The following is a 25,165-nucleotide window of genomic DNA, read 5'->3' on the forward strand; positions in this document are numbered from 1 at the left end:
GGACCAAAATTTCGGTTTTAGTCGTCCATTGTGATACTCTAAGAGTGCATTTATAATTCTAGACAAATCGTGATTATCTACTTCAACTAGAGACCCATTTAATGAATCATAACATGCCAATGTATGTCTTACCTCTTCCAACCTCTCTAAATAAGACATTTCACGAGATTCGTAACCATGATTACGTCTTCCAGCCAAGATTCGTAATCATGATTACGTCTAAAGGTTCACTGGTATTGATCTAAGTGAGGGTTGCATCGTCCAGGAAGAATTTTACTGAATCATTTTATTTATATCTCACATGCTAGTGGTGATGCTGGCGGCGGAGGTGGTGGTGTCATTGGATTTTGGGATCAACTTTTGTTGTTGACATCAGATTATGGGATCAATTTGGGTTGTTGATACGTAATCTTGACCTAACTAATTTCTGAGTTTTCAATTTTGGTAACAACTTGAGTTGTTGACATCAGATATGATATCAACTTCGGTCATTGACATCAAAATTTGGTGTCAACTTCGGTTGTTGATACAAAAATCTGAATCAACTTCGATTATTGATACAAAAATCTGGACCTAATTTATTTTTAAAATTTCAATTTCGTTATCAACTTGGCGGCAACGGTAGTGGATTTGGAGGCAATGGTGGTTGCGACGGCGGTAGTGGCGGCGGTGACGATGAATGGCGGAGTTGTGATGGTGAAATGTTGGTGATGGTTGTGAAGTGATGGTAAATTACCGTCGGTAGAGTTTGAGGCGGTGATGCAGTGATCAAGATAGAAAATTAGTGTTTTTTATATTGAATAGATTACTAAAATAATTTATTTTTTAATAGATAAAATTTATATATAAGAGGAGGGGTATATTTATAATGTGATAGGGATATTTTTGAAGGTTTTCAAATCGAAGAGTATTTAATTAATATATCCATGTTGGATTTGACGGCTAACATGGTAATAGTTTTATGAGACTCGTGTTTCTATCGGCCACTTTGAGGTGGATGTGAGGCGTTTAGTGTTTGTTTGTTTTTCTTAATTTCACTTGGCTCATTATTTTTTTGTTCTTTTCTTTAGATGATCAATTCCAAATTTGATCTCCTTTTTTGTGTCAGCTATATTTAGTGGAAATTGAACTATTGTCCCTCTTTTTGATGGGCTACAAAAATGTCCTTATCACACAATATATATATCCCTCTCCATCTATAAGCCCATCAAGGGTCCATTAATATTTTTTGTGTTTACATATTTACCCTTCCTCCTTGAACTTTCAATTATATCTAACGAATTTTTATTTTTTCTTCTTTCTCTCTCAACCACCACCAGTACCTCTGCAACTCCCACAACCTCCGCCGTCGTCACCAACACGTCCTCCACTATTAGAAGGAGATCTATCACTATGATTGTGTTCTTCATCTTCTTAGGTTAAAGATTGATTCTCCAGATTCAAAGATTGATAATTTTGTTTTTGATTTTCAATTTCTTAATTTCGAGTTGAAGATTCAGAGAGATCTTTGCATCACCTTCTTCCTCGTTGCCACTACTATTCCAGCATCACCCAAAAAATAATTTCTTTCTCTTTATTTTCGAAAATTACTAGTAATATATTTACTTGATTTGGGGCAAGAGTAAAATTCTCATATACACGGTGAGAAGAGGAAAAAAGGGAGCGACTGAGAGAAAGAAAGATCACTAGAAGAAGAACAGTTCAAAGGTAATTTTTTCTCTTCTTGTTGTTTATGTCTACTCTTTGGGTGTGTTTGATCTTGATTTCTGGCTTGCTTTTTTGTGATTTCTGAGTTTGATTTTTGATTTTTTTTGCATATTTTTTCGATTCTCTCTAGGGAGATTTTTGCAGAGAAGAATAGTAGGGGATCGATTTATGTCGTCTAGTTCTTCAATTGATCTGTTGTTGGTTTCATCTCTGGTCAGAATCTCCTTCCTCTGTTGTTGTATTTGCATGCAATTCTGCTCTCTTCAACCAACGAAAATAGAGTTTCAAACGGCTTCGATGCGTTTGAGATCAATACGGTATGTGGGTTTTCTTTTCTTGATTTTGTTTTTACAAAAGTTTGATTTTTTGTTGTGATTTTAGTTTCGATGATTTTGATGATGATAAATTTTTTGCAGAGAAGAATAGTAGGGATCGATTTATGTCGTCTAGTTCTTCAATTGATATGTTGTTGATTTCATCTCTGGTCATAATCTCCTTCCTTTGTTGTTGTATTTGCATGCAATTCTGCATCTTGTTGTAGCTCTTGTATTGTCGTCTACTGCCTGAAAAATGTAGATGAGTAATAATGTTGAGTAGTTCAATGAGTTGTATTTGGAATTTGAGCAATCACGGAGGCATTGTGGACTGTTGAGAGTGGAATTGAATAACATGTTGTTAAGATTCTAGAGTAGTTGTGTGTTAACATGAACAAGACATCGTCATCTTGTTCTCGGCATGATCTTTGTGGTAATTACATGTTTTAACATTTAGGTTTCTAGGAATTTGAAATTACATTGAGCATTAGAGGTAACATCCTTATTATCCTGAGGTTTGGTTGTTATTTGGATGTGTCAATTACCAGAAATGCCTTTTGTGTATCGGAATCTGCCTCTTGTTGTAGCTCTTGTATGTCAGTTACCTCCTTGAAAAATTTAGACATTGCTGAAAAAGGGTTGTAGGTTGTGGTGTATTTTGAATTTGAGCAATTACAGATGCAATGTGGAGAGCTGTTGAGAGTGGAACTGGAAACATGTTGTTAGGATTCCAGAGTATTGTGTGTTAAAGTGAAGAATACAACACCATTTTTGTTATTGGCATGAATTTTGGGGTAGTTACATGTTTTAACATTTTAGGCGATTTTGTTGTAATGTAGTTACGGAGAATAATGGAAATTTGGGTTGCATTTTGATTTTGATTCTAAAATGTAGTTACCGAGAATACACTAGTGGAAAATGAGATTTCCGTGACCCACATCGGACCCTCAATGACTGTAGTTAGACCGTTGACCAAATATAGCGGTCTCCAATGTGATAAAAACATGGAAAATTGTGAGATGACTAATAACGGTCTCTGAATAATTACTATTGACTATTGTTCCTTAAATCTACTGCCGATCCCGCGACCCACAAAAAACCGATTTATATTTGATACTTTTTTATTACTTGATCTAAGATATAAATATCTCTTTCTCTCTCTCCCATTTCTCATCTCACTTTCTCTTTCTTCTTCTACGCTCGGTCTCCTGCGCCTCTCTCATCCATCTTCCTCATCCTCACAACCAAATCAAAACTGCAAAAAAAAAATCAATTAAATCATTGCTCTTAAACACAACCCCTTTCACCATCTTCTTCATCTCCTCCAAAAAAATCATCGAATTTTCCAATAAAACCTGGAACCACAAACGTAAGCAAAGAGGAAGAAAACCATTGTTCTTGAACCATCTTCTTCTTTTCATCTTTGCGGTAAGGTTGTAACTAACCGATTTTTTTCTTTTATTTTGTTCGGAGGGTTTAATTTTGTACAACTTTTATTTATTCAGATTTGAAATGCAATTTGGGGGTACTGTTAGGGTTTCTATAAATTATGTTTTTTCTGTCTATTCTCTTTGGCAATCACTCTCTTTCTTCTTCTAATTGTTGTTTTCGTTTTCAATTTGTAGATATGAAGATGGAAGAATAATCCTGTTAAAAATGGGTGAGTTTTGTTGTTGAATCAACGATTATTTCTATCATGTTACTTGTAATTTTGATTTAAATGGTTTAATTTTGATTTATTTTGGGGGTTTTCATGAAACTGAAATTGATATGGATCCATTAGTTTCTCAAAAATGATCGAAGGAAAAAATTGATTTCTTAATTGGGTTTTTGTTTTGTTTGATTTAGGCGTGGGTTTGGTTTCTTTGAAGGATTTGGATGCTTGGGTATCCATCAACAGCTGAAATTAATCACCAGTTTGGGGTAATTTTCTTCTTACCTTTCTTTTTTCCCTTGTTTGAGCTAATCTTAGTCATCATTTTTTGTTACCTGTTTGAGATAATGTCTCACTTTCGATTGTTATAGACTGCTTTCTTAACAGTAGTTAATTATTTATAGTGTTGAAGAAGATGGCGCTCCGGTTTGTACTACGAAATCTGCCAGCAACTAGAGATTTCTGTGTTGAGTATTGTTCAATTTAGTGGTGGTGGTCTTAGAGGTGACAAATAACTTAGTCATGTTTGAATTTAGAAGAAGTAGATATATATGGTTAATTCTATGGTACTTTGAAAACTCGTAGCTTTTCTAAAATATCCCTAATGTGTTTGCAAGGGTGTTAATCGTTTTCAGAAAATTGTCTCAGTTGTTGAATTTATATGTCGAGAATGTCAATCTTTATGGGTTTTGATCTATTTTGGATGTTTAGTTCTTATGGTTGATTAGGTTTGGGTCGAACATTCAAGAATTGTTACGTGTCATACGTTTTTGATTTGATCTTCTTATTATTTCTTAAATTAAAGTGGTACTGCTAGTGTGAATATTTTCCAGACTTTGATGGAACTTGGTTGTTCAGCTCTAGTATGTATTATTTAGGTCCCAAAAACAATCTATAACATGTGTGAAGCAGTTTATGCTCAAAGACAAAGATTTGAGGTTGGCGTTTTCTTTTTGTTTGTTTGTTTGTTTATTTTCCGGCACGTGCTACTGTTTTAATTAAGTTGATTTTTCCGTTAATGAAATGTTTTGCTATTTGTGTCCTTTGGACTTGCTTATCTCTGGTTGAATCTGTTGAGTTGTAGTTTTGTTTTTGACCCCTGGTTTTGATTTACTTCAGATTTTTAACTCTATTATGAAATATCTTGGGGTAATATTTGTTGTATAATAGTTTTCACTTCCTGCAAGGTTGGTTTTGATGTCCGCTACAGCAGGGACTGCGAGATACAGAGATTACTTCAAGGACCTTGGTAGGGATGAAAGGGTTGATGTTCTTGCAATTCCAACTTCCGGCCAGCAAACAATTTTCCAAGAAAAAGTTTTATATCTTGAACATGCAATTAAATCTATTCCTTCTTGATCTATTAAAAATGCTTTCACATGCGCGGCCCCGTTATTTTTACAATTTTTGTAACTTCTGTCAAGATATGGCAGTAAGTGTTCAGCTCATATTGTTTTAATCTTCTCAATTGGGATATTTGCCTGAGTTCATTGAGTTTTTAGTTGTGTTTTAGTTTGTTGAAGCAAATATTCATGTCACACTTCCTAATGTCTTGGTAATTCTGTGACGGTGATTGTATCTTATTGTTAACCAGGTTTCTGAACTTCTTGGGCTAAACTAAGAGTCCTTGTCTAGTACATACTGTTCTGGCCCAAGCCCCGACTCGTCTGATGCTGACATCAAGCCTAAAGTGCACAAACTCATTCATGATCTGGTGTTGCATATTCATGAAAATGAACCTGATATCGAGAAGAGTATTCTGGTTTTCCTCCCAACATACTATTCACTGGAGCAGCAGTATTTCCTTTTAAGCCCTTTGAGTTCTATTTTCAAAGTGCACATTCTGCATAGCAGCATTGATACTGAACAAGCTTTAAAGACCATGAAAATTTGGAAGTCACATCGTAAGGTTTGTATTGTACTGCTTGTTTCTGTTGGTGGATATCAATACCTACCTCGCGTTACTAGTCTTATGTCAACCACACTTTAATGGTTTCTGGATATATAGTCATTTTTTGAAACAAAAAGTCGTATTTTTTATATTAAAAAAATTAAACCTCTAGTATAAATTCTGGTTCCGCCACCGTCAAAACTTGTTGAGATTTTAGTTCACATCTCAGACCTAAGTTAGCTTCATAATACCTGAAGCAATATCGCCTGAGTTGCACAAACCCCAGGCTTTTGTTACTCCTTATCATCTGCTCTTTTTGTTTGACCTACTCCCCAGTCCTAGTGTCCTACTCCCTAAACAGTATCAGAACATATATGAAGTTATTCATTCCACATGCATGTGTCAAATTTTTATAATTTGACGCTTCTCTGAATTTGAATTGTTCGATTATACACTACATGTTATTTTAGCTACCAACATTGCAGAATCATCAGTTACCATTCCTGGAGTGGCATTTGTTGTTGATTCTTGTCGAGTTTTACAAGTCTTCTGGGATAATAACAGGAAAAGGATGCCGCTGAACTTTTATGGGTATCCAAGTCTCAAGTAAGAAGAAGATGTATTATACCATGTTTGATAGGTTGCTAGCGAGCCTAACAACCTTTTTTGTTTTAATCGACTCTAGGCTGAGCAGCGTAAAGGCAGGACAGGTCGACTCTGCCAGTTCGTCGTCCATTTGGACAGGATCAGTTGGTATGTCTAATTTTTTGTTTTGACAGTTCTGCTTGGACATGGAACAAAGTGTAAGTTATAAATTGTCTTCAATATATATTATCTTCATCCTCAGTTTGCAGAGTATATAGCCAGCTATTTTGGTGGGGATGATGAGAGCAGTGTGCTAACTGGTAAGAAGGAATCCATGGGTAACCTTTGTGCATATCAGTTCTGGCAGCGTGCTTTTAAGGTAAGTTGTTGTTCTATTATTAATGTTTCTTACATGCAAACATTTATTTCTAGTAGTTCCTCTGATTCTTTATACTGATCTGTCGTTGAAGGACAAGCATCGTGTAGAGCGGCTGAAGCACCTTCTCAAGTTTGATGAACCAAATACTACTAAAATACTCTTCCCTAAACTTGAAGAAGAGTGGTTTTCTTTCCACAATCTTTTGCAGCCATCCCTGCATCAGGTTTCAGAAGTATGTATGAATCCTTTTAACAGTTCCTCATGCCAAGCTCTTGCCAATGGTTTTTGATCTTCTAATATTCAGTTTTTTGTGTACCCGCAGATACTTCATGTCTTGATGGTCATCTTTACCCCAGATAGTATTATTAGTTATTAAGTTGCATATGCTTCTACTGGAGGGCAGTTTGGAGTCCAGATCATTGATTGAATTCTGTAACATATTACATAACTTACTTTTAATAATACTGTCATCTCTAGTAACTTAATTTGCTCTACCATGTATGATGAACTAAACGAAGTTGTTGATTTGCTTTGCAGGAACGATGTTTTTTGTCGTATGTGAACCAGGGACAAACACATGGGTGCTCTACTTGATATCAATCATGAAGTATTGTCTAAATTCATCGTCATCGGAGGTGCTTATCGTTTTATTGTTCAAAATGTTGTTGTTAGAACTTACTAGCTCAGGCATGTATTGTTATGAACTCGGAATTTCATCCCTTTTTGTGTAGTTTGAAACCCAATGGATAAAATGAAAGAATGTTGAATTCACAGTTTGAGTTTAAATTTGAAGTATCATTCGAATTTCAGTTTGTGTTCCACTTAATTTGACTTGACATTGATGCAGTCAGATTATTTCAGATTTAGCCATTCAGGCATTTCAGCAAATCTGAATCTATATTTTTTTTATATTATAATTTAAATCTGAGACCCACTTCTAATGGTCTGTACCTCGTTACCCCTAAAATCGGTTGTAAATTTTGAGACCCACGGCTCAGGGTCGTACGAGACATCAACGCTTTATCAGAGACCCCAACAGATACGGTTGAAAGTAGTCGTATAACACGTATATATGACATGTCCTGACGGTCGCGGAACTTCTTTTTCCACTAGTGATAATTCATACATGTTTCTGTGAGTAGGGATACTTACGGATTCGTAGTGAGACCTCAGCATTTGAAGAGATATCAAGAGTATGCTAATATCTTCAAGGTATATTTATGTCCTTAAATGAGATTTCAGTTTTTCTTCAGTGTCTTCAGTCAGTGAAAGGATTTATATTACGAGTGTCGTCTTAAGGGATAATCTTTGTGATGCAGGAGGAAGAAGATGAGCGATCAGACAGATGGAGTAACTTCTTGGAGAGGCAGGCATTTTCTGCTCAACTACACTTAAATAGCTTATCAAAAGATGGAGATAACACAACATCAGGTGCCGAAGCTTCAGAATGGGAACCAACAACTTTGTTGGAGAACGGTGTGGAAGAAGATGATACGAATAGTGGGTCAAGGTCGGGTTCAGATGGTTTCAACTCAGAGACAAGTATGCCACAACCAATTAAGAATGTAAAGACTCATAAAATACAAATATGGGGTGAAATTAGACCATCTCTTGGTACTATCGAGCAAATGATGAGTGTTCGTGTTATGAAAAGCAAGAAAACATTAAAAAGTGAGCAGTATGCAAAAACCGCAAATCAGCTTGGCTTGACTGAAGATGATTCTGAAGATGAGTTCTATGATCTAAAGAGATCAGACTCAATACAAGATGCCAATTTATAAAAATCCCCTACCACTACAACAAACTGACGTATTTGTGACATTATGTTTGCAACATTATAGAAAATTTCATAAATATTAGTTATGTGTGACGGTTTTAGTGTCACAAATGTATTGTGTTTGCTAAATTCCCAGAAGTGTCGGAACAGGTTATTTGCTACACCTGCCATTGTGCCGCAAATATTTATTTTTAAAATAAAAATTAAAAAAAAAATAATATGAAATTTCATAACCTTTTTAAGCGTGGGAAATTTATTATTTTTTAATTATTAATTTAAAATAATTATCATTTTCTATAACTGACGCTTCAGAAATGTTGCGAATAATCATATATATTGTTAACACTCAAATCTGTCACAAATATCCAATCATTAACGACATTGTGTGATCATTGAGAAAAATATATTTTTATCTGCACTCTCATATGTTGCAAATAAGCTCATGTATTAACAACGTTTTATCATGCTGGCAAAACCCTTTATTTGCCACTCAGTGATGATGTTACGATAATAACATTTTTGCGACACATGCATCTATTACAAATACCTTTCTACATTATCAACAAAATAAAATGTCGTAACTACAATGGTTATGCTTGACGTATATAATGCATGATAATTGTATTTTATTTTAAACGTTTTCATATGTCGTAAAAAAATAATTTGTACAGTCTGCCGTTTTTCATATTACAAGTACAAGTACAACGTCTTAGCTGATTAGAATATATACGATTTGAGTTTTTATTTACAAATTTTATATCCACTGTGATGCTACTGGTGTTGCACAATTTTGTTGTGATCGCTAGAATGGACAATATTTTTTAATGTAAACTTAGTTTCGTGGTACATATCCTTTCCATACTCTATTTTTTTTAGCATCTCCGAAAGTTTGTACACTAGTACTATAGTTCAAAATGACAACTTCCATTAAAATGACAAGTAAACTTATCGAAACAACTAGCAATCAAGATCTTTTGCAAAATGAAAGGAAAAAAAAAAGGTCTACAAAAAAAAAATGTAGTTGCTAAATAATATTCTTTAATCAATATCACTATAGCCACCTGATATAATACCTTCATCTTCATTGTCATATTCACTCAAAAGACCGCCTTATCCTTCAAGTTCTTCTTCCTCAATATAATCCTTAGAACCTTCAAGATCAGCAATAACAGTATCTATATCAACTTCTTCAGCAGGGACATCATTTCTATTCAACCTTGAATTAGTAACTTCCTCATTGCAACTTCATGCAACATAATAGACATTTTGAGGAATTACATGCTGAACAACATGCCATTTTCCACGCAGTTTAAGGTCTTTAAGGTAGAAAACTTGTTGCACTTGGTCAGAAAGCACAAAAGGATCGTCTTTGTACCATGTCTGAGAGAAGTTAAGACTAGTAAAATGGCTATCTACAACAATATTTTTCCTTCTCTTATCGATGTCCCACCAATCACATCTGAAAAGAAAAACTTTCTTTCTATACATGTAACTTAGCTCTAAGACATCTGTTAACACACCATAAAAATCAGCAACATTAGACTGGTGCTCTCCCTTTACTACACACCACTATTTTGTGTTCGCAAATTAATTTCACGTTCCCTTGTATGAAATCGAATTGCATTAGTGATACACCCACTATATCGCACTACACGTGGATCAGATCCAACTGCTAGTGAATATATTTCATCTGAAACATTAGGAGAATTCTCTTCTTGCAAACGATTCACCTATAAAGTGATAAATGTTAATTCTAATCCCAATGATAGATTTCACAAAGTCCGAGCAAGTTGGGTACAAAACCGAAAGAACCAAATAACATAATGACACTCAATGTTGAATAAGAATTTAGGAGGAAATCTTAAAAGAAACATCAAATGAAAATATCAGAAGTTAATATTGGCATCACATCTAGGTGATTGCTGGTCATCTTCGTATTTTAAGATTATGTGTATATATTTTGGCTAACATGTATCTCATTTTCTTCATTATCACCAAAAATTCAAAATTACCCGTTTCATTTATATATACACAGTATAATCGAGATAAAAATGAGTATCAACTACATAGACATTCTCAAATCACCTAAAATACTACTCATCCAACTAACACAATTTATACCCATGAATATACTAAGTTTTTATACCCATGCTACGTCCACTACTAATAATGGTTTCGAAGTATGATAACAGCAACAACAACGTCTTGGTATATAAAATAATCTGATTCGGTACTTACCCGTTCTTCAAACCATTTAAAAAATATCTTTCATGTCTCGTATCCATATTATGAGGGTCTTCCTTTTCTAGTTCTTTCGTATGCTCTCTGCATATACATAATATATAAAAGCGTCATTCTTTTAATTATGCATAACCATTATAAATTACTTCATTCTAAGTTATATCACTTACTGAATGTACGGTACTATCTCTTTAGTATTGTTCATAACACAAAATCTAGCTTTGCTGGTATCTTTCAAGTCCAACATCACGTTTTTAGCAGCTCCAAGCGGTCGAGCATCAGTTGAGAAAACACTCATCCCCTTAACTGGTTTTCCAGAGCCACCATCATGATTTCGATCTTCCCGGTTGAAACGTGTTTCAATTCCATGTAGATACATAGAGAAAAAAGTAAGATATTCGTTGTTGATGTATGCCTCGGCAATGGAACCTTCAGGTTGTGCCTTGTTTCGTACATATTGCTTTAGTGTGCGTAAATACCTATTTCAAGATCAAACATTGGTTCAGCGAAAGACAATATAATAGAGAGATTCAATAAATTCAAAGTTACCCGTCTTATGATAAAAAGCAAAAGCAAAATCAAAAGCCAAGTCAGGTTTAGGAAAAGTAATAGGATTTGGAAAATTATCTAGTATGGGTAGATAGCATCATCAACAATATGTTTCATCATTTTGTAAAATATATCTACCATTGGATTTTGTATCTGATAACTTGTAAACGAATCACATGTATAGACAGATCACCAATCAACTGAATTTAAAAAAACAAGCTACTTATGGAGATGTTTATAATAGGTGGCATTAGTGAAGGTTTTACGTAATTGTAATTGTATTTAGAAACACGAACATAATCTAATACGGATACTTGAGAAAAGTATTAAAACCTCAAAAAATGATACTAATTGTGATATTAATTACCTTTCGATTGGGTACATCCAACGATATTGCACGGGTCCACCAAGAATAGCTTCACGTGGTAAGTGAACTATCAAGTGAACCATAATATCAAAAAATGCTAGTGGAAAAATTTGCTCCAACTTGCATAGTAATACGGAAACATCCTTTTCCATTTTCTCTAGTACTTCCAGTCTTAGTGTCTTCGAACACAATTCCTTAAAGAAACCACCAAGCTCAACTAACGCACTTGATATATTTTTTGGCAGGAAACCACGCAGTGCAATAGGAAGAATCCGTTGTAGAAATACATGACAATCATGGCTCTTCATTCTGGATATCTTACCATCTTTTTCCTTTACACACCGAGCAATGTTCGACGCATAGCCGTCTGGAAACTTGACCGACTTCAACCACTCGCATAATATCTTTATCTCTGGAACTGATAAAGTATAAGATGAAGGTGGCTTAATTAAATTATTACCTCTCTTAGTTAGATGTAGCTCCTTCTTCAAACCCAATCTTTCCGGGCCTTCTCTAGATCTTATGGTATCTTTAATTTTCTTCTTTATGTCCATCAGTGTTCCTACAACACTATCACAATTATTTTTCTCTACATGCATGACATCAACGTTGCGCCGCAATTTATTAGTCCAATATGGTAATTCGAAAAAAATACTCTTTTTTGTCCAATTAACTCAAAATCATGACGTTTCCTTTTTTTTGGTATTTGGTGCCTTCCCAAAATCTTGCTGCTCGACGACTTCTAGATACAATAACACATCATCTCCAGACAACTCCTCTGGCTTTGACTTTTTTTCGGTTTTTCCATCAAATAAATGTTTTCCTATGTCTCTCCAAGCATGAGTTCGTGGCAAAAAACGACGATGACCCATGTAACATATCTTCCGTCCATTCTTCAACCACATCGAACGTGTATCTTTATTACAAACAGCGCAAGCTAGATACCCATGAGTACTCCATCCAGATAAGTTTCCATATGCAGGGAAGTCATTAATCGTCCATAACAATGCGGCATGAAGCTGAAATACTTCCTTTGAATCTGCATCAAAAGTCTCCACACCAATTTCCCATAACTCTTTTAATTCATCTATCAGCAGCCTTAGATAAACGTCGATATCATTCCCGGGACGGTTAGGTCCTGGTATTAGTAGAGTGAAAAATATGAAGTGCTCTTTCATACATCTCCAAGGTGGAAAATTATGCGGAACAAAAATTACAGGACAAATATTGTGTGGTTTTCCATTGAGGTCATTAGATGGAATAAACCCATCGCTTGCAATTCCAAGTCGGACATTACGTGAATCTTTGGAAAACCACTTATAATTCTCGTCGAGCTCTTGAAAAATTTTAGAATTTGGATGCATAAACATATTTTTCTCCCCTTTCCATATTTTATCCAATATTTCATATCTTCAGCAGTCATCCTTGACATGAATAATCTCTGCAGCCTTGGCTTGAGTGGAAAATAACGCAATACTTTCTGAGGTATCTTCTTCCCCTTTCCTTCGATAAATTTATACCTCGACTCATTACACTCGGGACAGTTTTCAAGGTTCTCATTTTCCTTCCAGAAAAGTGCACAATCATATCTGCATGCATGAATTACTATATAATCAAGTCCAAGGATCCTCAATAATTTCTTAGCCTCGTAGTAGGTCTCTGGTAGTGTCTCACCTTCGGGCAATGCCGCGCTAATTATATCAAGTATCATATGAAATGACTTGTTATTCATGTGATTCATTATCTTGATATGCATCAACCTCATAACAAACTCTAACTTTGAAAAGTTCTTGCAATTAGGATACAACGACTGGAAGGTATCCTTCAAGAGACTATCAAACATATATATGTTTTCACAACTGTCTTGTGTACCTGAATATTCATTGTTGGTTGCTCTGTTACACACATCTTCAAGAAGTTCACTAACCCCATTAGATGTACCGCCTTGTATTTCTTCCTCATCCACATCGTCGTCGTCAGAGACAATTTCATAATCTTCACCATGGTGTACCCATAGGGTGTAATTCTTGTATATGCCAAAATCTTGCAAGTGTTCTTTAACCTTCTGGATTGGCTCCAAATGCCCATTTTATCATCGGGCACACTTGCAACGAGTCCTTCCCATGCTATCTTTGTGATCGCGAACAATCTTGATAAATTCTTGGAGACCTCTTTTATAATCAGGATACAACCTAGGTTTTCCTTGCATCCATCTCTTATCCATATTTTAGCCGTTAAATTCCTGGAACAACAAAATAATTAGACTCAGTACTTTAATACGGGAAATAAGAAATGAAAATAAGAACGATTTATACTTGATCCAAACCAAGAATTAAATGTCCCGAAAAGAAGCGCCAGAAAAATTTAACAAGAGATATAGGAAAAAATACTTGAAAAATATATGTTAACCATGTTAGAATTCCCACGCAAGTGAACTCCACTCACCACTGATATATTAACAAAATAAGTGTGGAGATCGTGATTATGAGAGACAAACTAATACAATAGACAAACTCAAAATAATCATTTCTGCGACAAACTCTTCGGAGCGATGTAATACGTTCATGCGGTGTGCTACTAGACAACCATCGTAATTATACTCAACAAAATCACACCCAATCTAAATGCCCTGACCTGGGTGGTCATCCATAGAAATAGATGAATGTACAACTTGAAAGTCAAAAAAATATGAGTAAGATTAAAGAACCTTCCTAAACAACTTGACTGCCATCAAGTAACATTCAGAATACACATCTTATGTGTTCTAAACTTCTATGAGCCAATAAGATGGTGCTGATAAAAACAAGTCAAACTTCATAGATTTTGGCGTATTCAAGTAACATTCAGAATTTCCAAGTTCTACACATAAAAGTTAAGCATTCTTTATTTTGTACATGTTACGTACTAGCACATGAGACACAAAATCATAAAGTATCTGGTTCATCATTCAAGGAAGCAAAGCATGTAGACTTAGATTGATCTAAGATATAAATAATTTTTCTAACTAGCAGAATATGTACACAGAGATAATTTAACTACGGATCCCACTTCCCTGCAACATTAAAAATGAGTTTATGATATTTAAAAAATGCCAACATCCATCAAAGTATATAATGTACATTAAAATACAAACAATTTGCAACTAGAGTTATTGTTGAAGGGTTAAGACCAGAACATGTGATAATTTCCAAAGTAATGACAAGGAACAGTATTTGTGGCATCTAATTTATTAGATATCGAGGCTTTGATAAAGATGGTTCAGGGTTAGTATATCTTTTTGTAAGTTTATGTGATTGCCTTGGTTCTGAAGGTACTAATTTTCAGTAGCACTGAAAGACAAATCGAGATCGTCTTGTGGGGGCATATTTTTTTAGGTCTCTTTACTATTTCAGTTTCCCTGTAGTTTCTTTCTAGTGAACAGAGCTACGTAAATTTGGGTTATGGATGCAAATAGACTCTTGGGATTAGGTTTGACGTTGTTGATCTGATTAGCGCTAACTTGACTACAACTTGGCATTTAAATCTGTAATGTGAATATCATCTAAGAAACAATCAATCGATGAGAAAGGTATAGACTAAAAAAAAGGGCCTTGTCAATTTCATATGGGTCATAAGGTGATATGTTGAACTTGAACATTTGTATTTGATGTCCCTCTTTAAGCTACAAAAGATGAACCACGTTTTTTTCTGTTTTGTTTCTTCCCATATGGACAAGGGGCACATATTTTGGTACATCTAAGTGTGGATTTGTTCAGGATCGACAGATTGGTCAGAGAGTTTGGCATTTCCAGTAATGTTTTTGCTCTTCTTCTGGTACTTCCTTGCTTGTGTAATATCCTCTGGTTAATAGTGCTCCATTTAATTCCAGACTTCAGGACATAACTGGATATGAAATTGGAATTGCACCTGGTAAAGTGTTAGCATCTGCCTTCGGAGATCAAATGTTGAAGAGTCCACTAACTGATCTTCTAATGAAAGACGGAAGAAATGGTACAGAGGAAAATCTTGTATTTCTTTTTTATCTGAAGATTTTAACAATTACTCGGTGTTACCTTTCTATTATGTTGTAGCTTCTCTAGCCAATGCCTTTGATACTTATTTGGCTTCATGCATTGATTTTGATGTTTCGGGTAAACTAAATGGTAAAGGGAAGCAGACAAAAACCCGATACAACCGTACTTCCAATCATTGAAAAGTTTAGAAAGCTTGCTAATATTATGCCTGGTGGAAAGGTTTTACTCATTCTCTTAGTCATTCTTAACTTAATATCTTCTTCACATGCATATATCAATATAAATTCATGCCTAGGTTGAGTAATCATCTCACTCATGCTGGAAAAATTCCAATGTTGTGAAAAAACACAACCATGATCTCATTGTTAAACAAATGAAGAAGTTTTGATGTGTTTCTTCCCTTCTATTTTTATACTAATAAGGCTTTACATCATTTTTTGAACTTCTATAACACATTAGTGTACATGATTTTCCCATACGTGACAAAGAGTGCATCGACAGTGGTACTGAACATGATTGCATCCTTTATCTTTGATCGAACAAGAGATTGTGGAGATGATAATATGTCATGTAGTGATATGGAATTTTTGTTCCATCTTTTTGGGAGTTAATCTGTTAGAAAACCTTTGTTTAAACAGTTAAAAATAAGTGCTAGAGATATGAAATTTTGATGGTTTCTCTGCACAAATAGGTAATGGCAGTGATTGCTTATGTGATGGAGTTCTAAAGAAACCATGGACTACATCTCATTATTGTATCTAATGTTGTTTCAGTTAATTGTGGGATTCCCCCACCCAAGTCCCAAGATTTCTAAAAGGTCGGGTACTTGATTTCATATTCTAAAAATTATTATGTTGATTTTTCCCCCCAAAAGTGCTAATTAGTAAAGATTAGATGAATTTTTTAGGTCAAAGAGGTGCCTCCTACAGTACTTTGTTAGATGTGAACTTAATATTTGGCTATATTTAAATTGTATATACTGGAAATATATATAGATTGCATTTAACGATTTTACTTTTACTTACTGAATATTGGGCATAAAATCCTTTTAATCGTGGAAAAAGTCTATTACTAGTCCGCCAAAAGAAAAAAGATATTCCGTCAAAATTTTCATGAAATTTCAAAAAGTCCGCCAAAATTTTCATTTGTTCTAGATTGTGGCCATAATCTCGGGATAACTGACCACGTTTCCCTTTTTTACTGAAACAAAACCTCTTTTCATGTATAACAAAAAAAAAACTCAAGTATAAAACTCTAAATATGAATTTGAAAGAGGTAACCGTCTTAACCTTTGATTTTGAGATTCAATTAATTAATGAGATTCTTCAATCGACCGACAACGCGGCTGCTTCATTTCATCTAGTGAGAACGCTTTCTCTTTATTAGCGTTCTGTGGCTCTCATAGGTCTCTTTTCTTTGACTTGGCTCATAAGGTTGTTGACTCGCTTACTTGTTATAGTAAAGACCTACTTGACTCAGCGGTTAGAGTATTGCTTTCATACGACAAGAGTCATTGGTTCAAATCCAATAGTAGGTATGGTCACTAATGACTTGCTTTGGAAGAGAAAGAAGCTTCCAATTCGAGGACTTTCATCGCAGTATAATACAACCTTCCATTTCCCAGAGCAGAAGAAAGCAATTATAATTACAAATCAGTATTCCTCATCTCTCATCCTAATTATCAGTATCCCTAATCTCTCCTACTAAAACAGAGATCTGTTTTAGGTCTCTGATCAGGGACTCAGAACTGGTATTTGGAGAGATTATTGATTACTTCTTTTTTGTGCTGAAAATTTGAGAAAAAACATTTTGTGGTGATTTATCAAAGTTTTTCTTTAAACTTATTCCTTCAATTTTTGATTTTTATTCTCTGGTTTTCTCTTTTGTTATCTTTTGTTCTTTTATTAATTTGGTTTTTGAGTGTCTACTGTTCTTTCTTGTTAACCTTAATGCTTCCGGTTTATTTTCCTTTTAGTTTGTTGATCATATACTTTTGTGTTTCATTTTCAGGAGTACTACCAATTTTAATCAAGGGATAATGGCACCGGGTGGAGTTAGACCCCCTCGCACATCACAGGCAGCCTCTCAGTTGTCACGCACTGGTAATTGAGTTAATCACATACCTACAAATATATTTTTTTTTTGGAATTATTATGTTCATTATCGGAAAACACAGTATTATCTTTTTTTTTTTAGTTTAACTCTCATATCTCTTGAAAAATATAGATCTTCCAAAGATTCATAAACAAGGAAGAGGAGATGCTCTTAATGCAAAGCTTAATGATCACATAAGGAAATACCAGAAAAAACCTATAATAATGATCGAACTAGGTCAAAATATTCCAACTGGGGATTGGGCCACCGAGTTCTGGACTGAAATAGGCATCATCGTCAAAAAGTTTGCACCGTGGTCGACTTGCCCCAAATGGAAGTCAATTAAAAAACCAGATCTGAAGAAATTTGATGATCTCATATTGGTAATCATATACTTTTGTTTAATCATTTTAGTGTCCCTACTATTCTGTTCTTCTTGCACAGACTATGGCTTTATTAATTCATTATTGATGATTGTTACTGGTGCTAATAGAACTTTGTTTGGTGATTGTGAACTTAGGAAAAATTCACTATTGATCTGTATGTAGTACACATTCATAAGGCGGTCAACACAGTACTAACAAATGAGTACAAACAGTTTAGATGTATACTTCACAAACATTACCTGCAGTACAAGAAAGATGGAACAGATCGGGAAAACCCGGATCATCAGGTCAAGCAGGAGGATTGGGAGAAACTTTGTACTTGGTTTGAGTCTGATAAGTTTCAGGTAATATTGGTGTTCGATCCTTGTTGTATTTATAAGATTTATTTGTGCATGGTAGTCATATTGGTGGTGCTTAGTATTTATAACATCTATGTGTAGTATTGATCTGTATGTAACTGTCTTGTTTGGATTTGAATGCAGACAAGTAACACTCAAGGTAAACAAAGTCGAGAAGCGAATACAACCGTTCATTGTACGGGGTTAAAACCTTTTGCGCGCTATAGAGAATAAATGGTACTTGTGTCTTCTCTGTTACTCTTTTATAAATTTATGGTTAATACTGAATCTAATTCTTTTTGGGGAAACCTTTAGTGTGATCCAGAAACAGGTGAAGTTGTTGAACAAATTGAATTCGACAAGTTAACCCATTGCAAAAATGTTGTTTGGACCTGTCATACGGCTGAGGAGAACTATGTAATACAAGTATTTTTGTTGTGATTTTCTTTGAAGTTTTTTATCAGATAGCTATTATTTAGTTTTATCTCATGTTCTGTTATTTATTGTTAATTATTGTGTAGGGTAAAATGCTTGAACTCCGAGCTGCGCCTACTCCGAAGGTTCAACACCATTGACCGATGCTCAAATATGTGAGGAAGTGCTAGGTGTAAGATCCAGTTATGTCAAGGGTCTTGGTCATGGGTATGAAAAACGTAGCTCGTCTAGCATTGAATTTATAATGCAGAGTTGGGCGAAGATCTTAGGCGGGCAGATGAAGCAGAGAAAAGAAATAAGGAACTTGAAGAAAGAGTTTACGAAACAAATCGCACAATACAGGGTCTGGTAACTGACACAATGGTCAAGCAACCGAGCAACAGAAACTCCATCGCTCGATGGTCAAGCAACCGCTCGATGGTCATTCCATCGTTGTCGCTAGTCAAACTGTCGCTCGATGATTAGAAAATCGTTAAACAGATCTTCATCCAACAGTTAGTATTTCCCCCTCTATAAATACCTAATTTTAATCTCATTTCAACTCACACCAGAATTTCTTAATCTCTCAAGAATTTTTCAATCTCTCTCTAGAATTTCTCAATCTCCAATTTTTTTATCACTCATCCAATTCCTTAGAGAGCATGGCTGATAATATGAATCTGGCTGAGTGTATGGCAAACCAATGTACTATCCAAAATTGAAGATACGATAATCGTGCAATCGTAGAAACTAGGAGAAGTCAAATTAGGAACGTCAAATGAGGCGAAACCTAAAATTCAAAAATGCGGAAGATGAATGTATTTGCAGGAATTATATTGATTTTACAATGGATCCAGCATTTCATCACCAACTATTGTGGGAAAGGATTTATGTTAGATTTCAAGAACAAACAATGAACCTACGCGGTCGTAGTCTTTCAGATTTGATTAACCGCTTCGGTATAATTATGCAGGAAGTTAGTTGTTATGTTGCTATACTTCAACGAGAAGGTCCAACCTTGAGAAGTGGTGAAACCTTGATGGAATTTCAGGAAAGGTGTCATGTGGAATATCGTCGCATCTACGGGGAAAAATTCCATTTTGAAAATTGTTTCGAGATTTTAAGATGTTCGCCCAACTATTTTAAGTTGTTTCCATTTTAAGATTTTAAGATGTTGTAATTTCTCAATTATCCACCATTAATATTTGTTTAAGTTTTAATTAATTTGCTATTTTGTTTAAGTTTTAATATTTGTAATAGTTTTAATATTTAAGAATATAATTAATATTAATTTTCAAAAATATTCGCCAAATTTTCAAATTTATTTAAACTTCACAAAATTTAAAACTTCAATATTAAAATAGTAATTTTACAAGACATAAAACTAGACAATAATTGAAAAGACTCTAAAAATAAAAATTTGGGAAAATGTTCTTCATCTTGTTCATCTTCTTCATTTCACCAAACTTTCAATCAATGCGCTCATGAACGGAATCACATTTGTTTATCTTCTTATTTGGCTTCAAATTTGTGTTGCCTTGAACTTTCTTTGCCTTCATCTTGTTCATCTTCTTCCTCTTAGCTGCGGTTTTGACTTGGTTAACATCCAAAACTTGAAGACATCTTTGCTTTTTACCAATTTCTTTATAACACTCACAAATCTTCTTAACGGCACCTTCAAGCATTACTCCAGAAAAATCAAGTTGTGTTGCCGAATCAAGTTCGGTTAATTGTGTCATTTGGAGAAAATAGAAGAAATAAATTAGAATGAGAAATAGAGAATAGATGAAGAAATAGAGAATTTTTTTTGTGTAAAAAATTTGGGATAAGATTTGAGTTTGAAAGTTACACTTTTATAGCGATAAAGAACTAGTCGTTGGTGCTAGAGACAAAACCGCTGGCGAAAATGTTATTATCGTTGATAAAGACTCTGTCCCTGGCGATATACTCAAAATCGCTCGCTAGGATGTCTATCACTTATTGATTCTCCCATAATGGCACCAATGGTTTGCCACGCCACCTGGCACGCCAAACACCATTTTTTTTTTGGCATATGCATAGGAATAGGCCTTACAAACTAACATTTATTAGGGGGAAAAGTTATTGCGGCTGCTAAAACATTTTTATCTAGCATCATAAAAACAAACCACCGATAAATACAAACAAACATTTCATAATTAAATTTTATAACTTTTTCATTTATCAATTCTTTTTATTAAATAACATGTAAAAAAGTAATTTCTTTTTTTTTTACAAGTATATCAACAACCAATGATATGTAAATGGTGAATAGTGACACTGCTTGGCGTAGACACAAATGTGCTCGAGCAGCACCCTGGTAAAAATATTTCTCCTTATTTGCCGTGGTACACTCTACACAAAGGCGTGTAGTCGAGACCCACCCAATGTAGTCAATTTCGCTTGTACCGGCCGAAATATCGGCGGAATTTCGTGTACCGGTGTTAGAGCGAAACGAAAACACAAATATCGCGGTACGATATTTAGCTGATAATATCGGCCGATATATACGAAACGATACAGTCCGGTTTTCCCGATATGGGACAGTTTCGGAATTGTTTTGTGAACGTCAGGTCAATTTAGGAATTTTAAGTGAAGGGAAGGATAAAATCCCTGAATCTCATCGAAATTTTTGGCAGAAAAATCTTCAGAAACCCTTCTTGGCAGCCGTTTTTTTCTTCTTCTTAATGTCAATGGCGAGATTCAATTGATGGTCGATCTGTTAACAAGAGGTTAGGGTTTTGATAGTTAATTTCTTCTTTTGCTGTGATTTGTATCTAATTATTCTTTGATGAATTATTTGTTAAATCTTGATACATCTTGATAAAATGGTTTTCATCATTAACAAATTAGTTTCTCCATCTTAATTGATAGTTCCATTCTTGTTAGATCTAATCAATTTATGTGTGTTCTTTCTGTATGAAACTATCAAACCAACTGTACAGATTCAGCGTATAGCTTCTCCAATGATTAACGTAAGAGCAGAATAAATCAAGGTACGGCTACTGCTGCAACTGTTTCATGAAATATTCTTAATATTTTGTCTAAATCTAGGCTACTGTTTCATTTCAACTCATACTTTGTATTACAATCCATTGATTTAATTCGTAAATTCATTGTTGGATTTAATTCGTACAATCCATTTCATTTCAACCACTACTTCTGTTGTTATTTAACAGCAACAGAACACAATTGTGTTCCTTGATTTGCTCAAACCACTCTCCTATATATTTTATTTCTGTTGTAGGTTGTGATTATGGATTCTTCTAATGCATCAAATTCAAATGCCACAAACACTACCTGTGATTCATTGCCCTCTTCTTCGGCTACTCAAACTAAAGATCCAGCATGGGAATGGGGTGAACGCCAAGACCTAGAAAATCAAAGTATTATTACTTGTTTGTTATGTAAGAAATTAATTCGTGGTGGTGGAATTACTAAGCTTAAGGAGCATCTTTTACATATTAAAGGGAATGTTTCTTCATGTCCAAATGTGTCCATTGACATTATGAACAAAGTTAGTCTGGTGTATTCTGTAAAGAGGACCAAAAAATCTCATAGGGATAACATTGATTTGGCGTATCAGCGTGCAAACAACTTAAATGAAGGCTCTGATGCTGATACCGATGTTGAAGAACAAGAAGTTGAAATTGATGGCAATATGGGCAGTCGTGGTGCTAGTGCTGGTGTGGGTGCTAGTCAACTAGTTTCTCAGAATCAGACAAAGAGAAAGAGGATAAGCCAAAGTAATAGTAGAGGTCCAATTGATTTATATATGAAGACAGACCACCAAAAAACTCAACAGGCCACTCTTGAAAGAGACTCAACTGTGAAAGAGAAGTTAATGAAGACTGCATGGAAATGCATTTCAGCTTGGATGACTGAGAATTCAGTATCATTTAACACTGTTCGTTGCCCAAGTTTCAAAGAAATGATATATGCAATAGGCGACTATGGGAAAGGTAAGCAGTTGTGATATGCTCAGTTGATTTTAGCTATAATACGTGCTTTAATCTGTTCTTCTTATCGTATATTCATTTGGTTTACTTTTGCTTTTTATGTTGTTTTTTTGTTAGCTATGCCCCCACCATCTTACCATCAGATTCGTACGAATCTTTTCAAGGACCGGTTAGTAGAAATGAAGAAATTTGTTGATACATTTAGGGAACATTGGAAGAGGTTTGGATGTTCTATCATGTTTGATGGCTGGACAGATGGGAAAAAGCGACATCTTATTAACTTTTTGGTGAATTGTCCGAAAGGGACAGTTTTTTTGAAGTCTGTGGATGCGTCAAACAGAACCAATGATGCTGATTTTATACGTGGGCTTGTAAAGGAGGTAATTAACGATGTTGGGGAAGAAAATATAGTTCAGTTCATTACCGATAATGGTTCAAATTTTAAAAAGGCAGGGAAAGATTTAATGCTTGAATACCCAAATATGTTTTGGACTCCTTGTGGTGCTCATTGTGTTCAGTTGATGCTAGAAGAACTTGGTTACAAGCTTCCACGAATCAAGACAGCCGTCATTCTAGGTAAGAGACTCGTTACATATATTTATGCTCATTTTCAAGTATTAAGCTTAATGAGGGAAATGATCGGTGGTGAATTACATAGGTCTACAAAGACTAGATTTGCAACTCAGTACTACACACTAGAAAGTCTTGCAAAGTATAAAACCCATTTGCAAATAATGTTTGTGAATGATAAGTGGTTGAAAATGAGGTTTGCAAAAGAAACTATGGGAATTAATGTACTTAAAATTGTCACAAGCGGTACATTTTGGGAAGATGTTGATTATTTTTGTAGAGTGCTAAAGCCTTTGGTTAAGGTTGTAAGGTTAGTGGATATCGAGCGCAAACCTACAATGCCTTGTTTTTATGAAGCAATGAGGATAGCAAGGGAGAAACTCGAGGAGAATTTCAGTCAAGATGATAGTACTTGGGCTGTAATTAAGGCTATCTTTGATAAAAGATGGAAGAATAACTTCAATCATGCTCTACATTGTGCTGCATATTATTTAAATCCTTCCATATTCTACAAAGTCCCTGCTCATCTAATGGATAATGATCTTAAGTACATAGAAATCAAAAGGGGACTTCATACAGCAATGCAAAGGCTTATTCCCAATGAAGAAGATCTTGAGAAAGCTACAACTGAATTGAGAGACTACAGTGATGCTAACGGGATCTTGGGAACTCCGGTTTGCAAAAAAAGAAGATATAAAGATCAACCTCGTAAGTTTTTTTTGTTATGTAAGTTGAAGGTTTGATTACATCTGTGTTACCTATGCATTTGTATAATTATTTTGTCCGTGTTTATGACAGATGATTGGTGGATTACATATGGAGGAATCAATACCCCAAACCTACAAAAATTTGCAATAAGGGTATTGAGTCTTACTTGTTCTGCTTCCCCGTGTGAGCGAAACTGGAGCACATTTCAGAATGTAAGTATTCTAATCTTGTTGAGTCTTACTTGCACTGATTATTTTTCATGTATTACCATTTTCCTGTAAGGGTATTTAGACCATATGTATGCCTGTAATTCAGTTTCCTGAGGTGCCGCGACACACCAAGTTGTAGTGAATGTGTAATGTGTTACCATTGTATACCACTATATGAGCAAGAGTAGGGCAATACTAAGTTATGTTCCAACACACTTGATTTATATTTGGCTTTTCTATTTGGTTCAATTTATAATGATGAACATCAAGATTCAATCTGTTTGATGTGTTTCATTTCATTTACTTATTATCCTTTCGTCTTTCAGTTGCATTCAAAGAAGCGAAATCGCATAAAGCAACAAAAATTGAATGATAGCGTCTTTATTCAATACAACAAGAAATTGGAACGTCGATACAAAGAAATCAGTCAATATAATGATGATCCGAAAGCTCATGATCCCATTTTTCTGGATGAGCGTGATGACAATGATGAATGGTTGGCTTTAGAGAATTTGGATGACTTGGTTGTACAAGGAGATAATGTTATTTTGGATGATTTGCAAGATATTGTTGGTGAAAAAGGTATGCCAGTTGTTGGTAAAAGTGCTTGTATCTCCCGACGCAAATCTACTTATCCAACTGACTCTGAATATAGTGGATATGATACTGATGACTTGATGTTGGACTCTAATTATGGACTACTTGGTGGAGATGATGGAGCTACGGAAGATTATGATATCTATGATGAATCGAATGATTTTGATTAAAATTGTAATGTCCATGTTTAATTATGTTTCCAGATTGTGAACTTTAAAGTTGTGAATTCTCCCATTTTTCCAATTTGAACTTCATACGACGACTCTTATGTTTTGAATGAACTTGTTTGTTTTTCTAAAATTGATGCATTTTAATGTTGTATAATTTTGTGTGAAACAATATAAATTATAGATATAAATTTAGAACCGATATCTCCCCGATATTTGAAACCGAGA

The 25,165-nt window shown here is 34.8% G+C and overlaps 4 protein-coding genes across 30 annotated transcripts; 3 read left to right on the forward strand and 1 right to left on the reverse strand.

Annotated features, from left to right (window-relative positions):
* Nucleotides 1-1,312: 1,312 nt before the first annotated feature.
* Nucleotides 1,313-8,480, forward strand: LOC113284497 (DExH-box ATP-dependent RNA helicase DExH8-like). Of its 27 annotated transcripts, none has more exons than XR_003328190.1 (13): nt 1,313-1,707; nt 1,838-2,024; nt 2,124-3,454; nt 3,647-3,681; nt 3,870-3,944; nt 4,080-5,584; nt 6,052-6,172; nt 6,252-6,319; nt 6,414-6,530; nt 6,622-6,762; nt 6,853-6,962; nt 7,068-7,742; nt 7,850-8,480. XR_003328190.1 is itself a non-coding variant. In XM_026533990.1 (5 exons), the coding sequence occupies exons 1-4, from the start codon at nt 6,154-6,156 to the stop codon at nt 6,904-6,906; spliced, it is 489 nt and encodes a 162-aa protein (XP_026389775.1). In that variant the 5' UTR covers nt 3,951-6,153; the 3' UTR covers nt 6,907-6,962; nt 7,068-7,339. The 27 variants fall into 27 exon arrangements, 1 of the variants encoding a protein (XP_026389775.1); XR_003328191.1 differs by having other exon boundaries at nt 6,131-6,172; XR_003328181.1 differs by having other exon boundaries at nt 4,080-4,179; nt 4,863-4,924; nt 5,270-6,319.
* A 3,664-nt stretch (nt 8,481-12,144) lies between these two features.
* LOC113280673 lies at nt 12,145-13,688 on the reverse strand. Its single transcript, XM_026529269.1, has 3 exons — nt 13,611-13,688; nt 12,985-13,529; nt 12,145-12,874 (listed from the first exon to the last, which is right to left on the reverse strand). Exons 1-3 carry the CDS (start codon nt 13,686-13,688, stop codon nt 12,145-12,147), a joined length of 1,353 nt encoding a protein of 450 aa, XP_026385054.1.
* Nucleotides 13,689-22,235: 8,547 nt separating this feature from the next.
* On the forward strand, nt 22,236-23,557 carry LOC113280674. Its single transcript, XM_026529270.1, has 3 exons — nt 22,236-22,689; nt 22,804-23,480; nt 23,537-23,557. The coding sequence occupies exons 1-3, from the start codon at nt 22,236-22,238 to the stop codon at nt 23,555-23,557; spliced, it is 1,152 nt and encodes a 383-aa protein (XP_026385055.1).
* On the forward strand, nt 23,546-25,070 carry LOC113278532. Its single transcript, XM_026527352.1, has 3 exons — nt 23,546-23,964; nt 24,055-24,176; nt 24,500-25,070. The coding sequence occupies exons 1-3, from the start codon at nt 23,595-23,597 to the stop codon at nt 24,938-24,940; spliced, it is 933 nt and encodes a 310-aa protein (XP_026383137.1). The 5' UTR covers nt 23,546-23,594; the 3' UTR covers nt 24,941-25,070.
* The last annotated feature ends 95 nt before the right edge of the window (nt 25,071-25,165 follow it).

The sequence above is a fragment of the Papaver somniferum genome, chromosome 5, assembly GCF_003573695.1.
Source record: "Papaver somniferum cultivar HN1 chromosome 5, ASM357369v1, whole genome shotgun sequence".
Taxonomy (NCBI): domain Eukaryota; kingdom Viridiplantae; phylum Streptophyta; class Magnoliopsida; order Ranunculales; family Papaveraceae; genus Papaver; species Papaver somniferum.

Coding starts and splice junctions, on each gene's coding strand:
- LOC113284497 (XM_026533990.1), top strand. CDS start 6,154: ATGGGTATCCAAGTCTCAAGTAAGAAGAAGATGTATTATACCATGTTT. Junction 6,531..6,621: donor TCTGGCAGCGTGCTTTTAAG/GTAAGTTGTTGT, acceptor CTGTCGTTGAAG/GACAAGCATCGTGTAGAGCG. Junction 6,763..6,834: donor CCCTGCATCAGGTTTCAGAA/GTATGTATGAAT, acceptor TCTAATATTCAG/TTTTTTGTGTACCCGCAGAT.
- LOC113280673 (XM_026529269.1), bottom strand. CDS start 13,688: ATGGATAAGAGATGGATGCAAGGAAAACCTAGGTTGTATCCTGATTAT. Junction 13,530..13,610: donor TCCAAGAATTTATCAAGATT/GTTCGCGATCAC, acceptor GAGCCAATCCAG/AAGGTTAAAGAACACTTGCA. Junction 12,875..12,984: donor CCCGAGTGTAATGAGTCGAG/GTATAAATTTAT, acceptor TGACTGCTGAAG/ATATGAAATATTGGATAAAA.
- LOC113280674 (XM_026529270.1), top strand. CDS start 22,236: ATGAACAAAGTTAGTCTGGTGTATTCTGTAAAGAGGACCAAAAAATCT. Junction 22,690..22,803: donor AATAGGCGACTATGGGAAAG/GTAAGCAGTTGT, acceptor TTTTTTTGTTAG/CTATGCCCCCACCATCTTAC. Junction 23,481..23,536: donor AAGAAACTATGGGAATTAAT/GTACTTAAAATT, acceptor TTATTTTTGTAG/AGTGCTAAAGCCTTTGGTTA.
- LOC113278532 (XM_026527352.1), top strand. CDS start 23,595: ATGCCTTGTTTTTATGAAGCAATGAGGATAGCAAGGGAGAAACTCGAG. Junction 23,965..24,054: donor AAGATATAAAGATCAACCTC/GTAAGTTTTTTT, acceptor TGTTTATGACAG/ATGATTGGTGGATTACATAT. Junction 24,177..24,499: donor ACTGGAGCACATTTCAGAAT/GTAAGTATTCTA, acceptor TTCGTCTTTCAG/TTGCATTCAAAGAAGCGAAA.